This window comes from Chrysochloris asiatica, unplaced genomic scaffold (assembly GCF_000296735.1).
Source record: "Chrysochloris asiatica unplaced genomic scaffold, ChrAsi1.0 scaffold00069, whole genome shotgun sequence".
Taxonomy (NCBI): domain Eukaryota; kingdom Metazoa; phylum Chordata; class Mammalia; order Afrosoricida; family Chrysochloridae; genus Chrysochloris; species Chrysochloris asiatica.
The window spans coordinates 1,838,479-1,844,478 of record NW_006408587.1 but is presented as its reverse complement, the minus strand read 5'-3'; the positions used below and the strand labels follow the sequence as shown (position 1 = coordinate 1,844,478).

The 6,000-nt window shown below is 36.9% G+C and overlaps 1 protein-coding gene across 1 annotated transcript in view; it reads right to left on the bottom strand.

Moving 5' to 3' along the window:
- The window catches only part of KIAA0368 (KIAA0368 ortholog), a 115,841-nt gene that overhangs the window by 44,367 nt on the left and 65,474 nt on the right, over window positions 1–6,000 (bottom strand). The window contains exons 25-27 of the mRNA XM_006864672.1: window positions 5,542–5,596; window positions 4,265–4,379; window positions 3,567–3,635 (exon numbers count right to left, since the gene is read on the bottom strand). Of these exons, the coding sequence (XP_006864734.1) occupies window positions 3,567–3,635; window positions 4,265–4,379; window positions 5,542–5,596 (239 nt within the window). The remainder of the gene's footprint in view (window positions 1–3,566; window positions 3,636–4,264; window positions 4,380–5,541; window positions 5,597–6,000) is intronic.

The following is a 6,000-nucleotide window of genomic DNA, read 5'->3' as shown; positions in this document are numbered from 1 at the left end:
TTTCCTTCTTTCTTGTCTTCTTAATGACTTTTTGCTCTCTTCATGTATGATGTTCTTGATGTCATCCCACAACTCTTCTGGTCTTCGGTCTTTAGTGTCCAATGCATCAAATCTGTTCTTCAGATGATCTCTAAATTCAGGTGGGATAAATTCAAGGTCATATTTTTTTTTGGCTCTCGTGGACTTGTTTTTATTTTCTTCAGCTTGAATTTGCATCAATTTGATTAGCATACAGATTAAATAAATGTGGTAAATGGATACAAACCTGACACATACTTTTCCTGATTTTAAAACACACTGTTTCTCCTTGGGATCCTGGGGTGGCATTATAGGATAAGCATTGGGTTGCTAACCACAAGGTCAGTGGTTCAAACCTACAACCCTTTCCTCTGAAAACTTAAACAGGGCCATTGAATTAGGAGCCAACTCAACAGCACTTACTAACAGTATCCCCTTGTTCTGTTTAAACAACAGCCTTTTGGCCCATTTACAACTAAGTGTTCTGGAATTCTATTATGTAAATTAAATATCTAGTCTTCACAGTGTTATTCATACTTATGATCCACACAGTTGAATGCCTTTGTACAATCAATAAAACGTAAGTTAAAAACTTTCTGGGACCCATCTGACATCACTAATGATATCTTTCATTCCACATCTTCTTCTGGATATGGCTTGATTTTGTGGCAGTTACCTGTTGATGAACTGCCGTAACAATTTGTGCATTATCTTCTGTAAAAATTTTACTTGTATGTGATATTAATCGATAATTTTCATATTCTGTTGAGTGACCTTTCTTTGGGATGGGTACAAATACAGATCTTGTCTAGTATGTTAACCAGGTAGCTATTGTCCAATTTTTTTGTCATAGATAAGGAATTATCTCCAGTGCAACATCAGTTTCCTGAAATATTTCCATTAGTATTCTGTCAATTCCTGGTGCTATGTTTTTGGCTAATGCCTTCCATATCGTTTGGACTTCTTTCTTCAATACCATCAAGTCTTAATTATATGCTACATCCTGAATTTGTTGAACACTGACCAATTTTTTTTTGGCACAGTGATTCTGTGTATTCCTCCTTCCATCTTCTTTTAATGCTTCAAGCAACATTCAATATTTTGCCCACAGAATCTGCAAGTTGAAGCTTGATTTTTTTTCTCAGTTCTTACGGTTTGAGAAATGTTAACCTTGTTCTTTACTTTTGGTTTTCTAACTCCAGGTTACTGCATATTTCATTATAATACTTCACTCTGTTTTCTTGAGCTGCCCACTGAAATCTTCTGTTCAACTCTGTCACTTTCACTTTAGTTTTTCTATGTTTAACAAGTATCTCCAGATATCCATTTAAGTCTTTTCTTTATATTCTGCCTTTTTAATGACCTTTTACTTTCCTCATACATGATATTCTTAATGTCATGCCACAAATCATCTGGTCTTTGGTCTTTAGTCTTCAATATGTCATATTTATTCTTGAGATGGTCTGTAAATTCAGGTGGAATACAATCAAAATTGTATTTGGCTTGTGGACTTTTTAAATTTTTCTTCAGCTCCAACTTGAACTTGCATGTGAGCAATTAAATGATGGTCTGTTCTGTGGTCAACCTCTGGCCTTGTTCTTACTGTAATAGTGAGCTTCATCGTCATATCTTTCTACTGATATAATTGATTTGATTCCGGTATTGTCCAACTATGAGGTTCATGTATATAGTTACCATTTATGCTATTTTATGGACTCCTGCTATGGCACCACAGGATCAGAACTGAACTGCAAACAACAAGGCTGGCAGTTCAAACCCAGCAGTTTTTTCTCAGAAACCCTAAACAAAGTCACTATGAGTTAGAACTCAATGACACTTAACAACATTAACTACACTAGAGCACCTCAATTCTGAATCGTAGTGACAACTTTTTTTGAGTTCCATTTACTTTCCCTATGAACAAATATGTTATCATCTGATATAACTTTGTGAAAAGTAAGCATTAACAGCTCACTTATGGATTAAAAGACTTCAAGTAATACAAGTGAAGAAAATTCATTAACTTTAAAGGGTCAACAAATACATTTTAAGTTAGTAAGGCAATTTTAAAGCTAATTACTATCAGGAATAAAGCTCCCAGCCCCCAGCCCCCAGCCCCCAAAAAATAAAAAGCAAAACACTTCAGCATTAAGAATTGGCCTAAGAGGAGCCCACAGGGAAAGTAAGAGGAATGGGGGAAAACGTTCAGTGTGAAAGCAGAGAGCTATATGAGAACTACAACAACAGAACAATCAAGATGGTTGCTTTTCAATACTGCAGACAACACTGAAGCAGAGTGATACCATTGAACAACAAAGCCGTCCAAGATGAGGATACTGAGAGGGAAAGCTATAGTATAAACGACAGTGGAATGTGATAAAAATAAAGGGGTAAAGCCCAAGGAATAAATTTGGAATGCTGTACTGATGGATTCCAAAATATTCAAGAGTTGCCCCCACCAAAACACTTGGTACAGTAGATACTGATGTGCTACCAGATCCCAAATACAGCAAGAGCCTGAAAGTTCCTCAGTCCAATCAATCTCCCAGAACTATTTCAGTCTACTCACACTATCCCTCAGAGCAGCTCACAGCCAGTGGCTAGTCACTAGGGGGATATAAAGGTCTAGTGAGGGGACATAAAACCTGGCCTCATGCCTCAAAACAGGGCAACTCTAATAGGACTGCCCACCCCAGCCCCAGAGCTACTTAAGGAGTAAAGGTCCACATAAGTTTAGCTCCTTTCTCAATCACTGTCACTATCCTGTTTCCGTCATTCTCCTTTGGGTATTAATTCCCTGGGGACAGCCTTCTAGCATACAAATCTCCACATAGAGAATGTTTTTTAAGGGAAAAAAAATCAAAGTAAGACCCTAGACTTTGTCTATAGAAGTTATGTTCTTCCGTTAACACATAACTTTGCCTTGTTGTTGTTGTTGTTATTGTGTTGTTGTTGTTAGGTGCCATCGAGTCGGTACCGACTCATAGCGACCCTATGCACAACAGAACGAAACACTGCCAGGTCCTAGGCCAACCTCAGAATTCTTGCCACACTTGAACCCACTTGATGCTCCCACTTTGTGAATCCATCTCGCTGGGGGTCTTCCTCTTTTTCTTTGACCCTCCACCTTACCAAACATAACATCCTTCTCTAGGGACTGGTCCCTCCTGACAATATGTCCAAAGGATGAGACACGAAGTTTGGCCATCTTGGCCTCCAAAGAGGACTCTGGCTGCACTTCATCCAACGCACTTCTAACTTTGCCTTGGAGGGTGGAAATCAACTTCATGCATACTACATTTATCAGAGGAGTCCTTGTGTAGCACTGCAGGATAAGCACTGGACTGCTAACCTCAAGGTTAATGGTTCAAACCCACCAGCTATTTTTCCTAGAAACCCTATACAGGGTTGCTATGACTCAGAACCAACTCAAAGGCACTTACCACCACCACCCACCACCATCACCATCACCACCAATATTTATCAGAACCAAAGAGCAATATTTAAAGATGTTTACAGTAATTGACTGATAGATTTGGCATACTTACCCATCCGGTGTTTTGCCAAGGGTTCCCCCTTGAAACACCACTGTTTCTCCAGAAACATCATGTTTAGCTCTAAACCAAATAACAACAAAGAGTTTAAATTAACTTCAAACTTTTCATCAAAGCATGCAAGTAATCAATACAATTCATTTGCAAATGGTTAAAAATCAAAATCTTTATCAACTGTGTACCGTGTGCAAGATAGAAAAGTCTACTTTATCATCTCCATCAGGCTGAGAATTTAAGAAAATGCGGTCTAAAATGATGAAATTAATAGATTGAAAAGGTAGCCCCCATAAAGTCACACTAAATTAAATGTCACAGTGAAAACTCTTTCCAACAGGGAAGGCATGCCAAAGCAGTAATCCATTACAAACAATGATTCCCCCCCCCTCACATAGTCTACTTCAGGGATCAGCCTATGAAGATACGCAAGCTCATCTGGCCAACAATTACAGAATTTTTCTAAACCAATGCTTTAACTAATGGTGTGTTTCTAAAATGAACAATGTGCATTGCATAATTACATTGCTATTCACAGCATAACAATCACTGACTTACATTTTAGAAAAGACTTATTAGTAAATAGAGAAATAGGAAAATTCAACCAAGTAGAATTTTTCTTCTTCCAAAGCATATTTTCAATATGTGCACACACATGTACTAAGTTTCTAAATCTGAAAATTTCAAGTTTACAGTACCTTTTGCCAGTCATAAGTGTTTCTACAAGTGTAGAGACCAATTCCTGTTGATCTTGTTCATTGCCCAGTTCATAAACCAACCCAAGGCCTTTTGAGGCAACATCTTGGCTAAGTTCTACCAAAAAAGTCAGATTAAATAATATTAATTTAAGAAAAGTTTGTCCACAGGCTACAAAGTCCAAGTTTTAAAAATGTTTTAACAATGTCAATGTAAAATGGTATCAAAGTAAAGGTATGAAACAAAAATCAAGCCATCTATTCCATCTATGTTGTTAAAAATGTATTAAGCCGTATCTGTGGACATGATACCATATGAGTCACTGTAAATGATGTCTACATTCACAGAAGATCCAACTCACAAACCAAGACAACCTTAGTATACAATTAGTATACAGTGCACAGCTACAGAATGTAAGTTATACAAATCAGAGTAATCAAACAGTCTCAGTAGAATTCAATACATCCAAATCTAACTCTTTAACAATGAAAGAACAACAGGAGACCATATGTTTAAAACTAAGCTACCATATAAATGTTTTACACATATATACTCATTCTCTCCTGCCTTAAATTACAAAGAGAAAAGTTAGTCAAAAGAACAAAGTTAGTTGTTGCTGTCGAGTCATTTCTGACTCATACCGACCCTGTATAGGGTTTCCAAAGAAGCAGTTGGTGGGTTTGAACCACAGACCTTGCGGTTTGCAGTCCAGTGCTTATCCTATAGCACCACACCAGGAGCCTCCAAAGTTGTTGTTGCATTCAATTGAGTCATTTCCAACTCACAGTCAGCCCTGTACAGGGTTTCCAAGGCTATGTATCTTTACAGGAATAGAACGGCTCATCTTTCTCCCTGGAAGTGACTGTACTAGTAGTAGAACGACTCACCTTTCTCCATAGAAGTAACTAGCCATTTTGAATTGCTGACCTTAAGGTTAGCAGCCCAATGCATAAGCCACTAGGCCACCAGGATTCCTTTATTAATAGATTAACTAATTTTAAGAAGGTTTCAGCTTCCTTTTCAATGCAAAACTGAAAAACATGTTACAACTAAAAACAAACTTAAAGAATTAGAGAATTTCCTATATCCTAACCAGAAGCTTTGTTTTTAAAAATATTAACATAACACTTATTATCCATAATAAGCAAGGTTTCTTTCTAAATTAATCACAGAGCTCAAAAATAATTTTCTTTTATATTCATCAATCCAGAGTTTTCAAAATTTGAAATACAAGTTTAATAAAGTTCAGAAATTAAACATTTACCAGTCAGTCACCTACCATCATTTTCTGACAAGACTGAAACAAATGCACTTTGAATTTCTTTAAGATGAGACTGAAAGAAAGGGAAAAAATGACATTTTAACACTGAAATACTAATAAACTTGGAATGAGATTTGCTGTCAGGGTACATGGACCTATAAAATCTTGCCACCTGAGGTGATAAAACTCTGGGGTTCTCATGTAGGACCAGAGCAGCTCAAATTGCCTGAAGGTTGTACCATTATGACAGGTAGTACAATTCTGACATATCTAACCAGACCCTCTGCATCTTTACCTCCTTTTGACTTTATTTTTTCAAGTTTAAAATCATATTTTAGTCAATATATATCAGGCCGCCATCCTCATTCCTTCATTAACAGCTTTATTTCAAAATCTCTAGCATTACTTAATTTTCCCTCACTTCATATGTTCTTTCCTACCTTTTAAGGGCAATTTGTAAACGTTTCCAATAGTGCA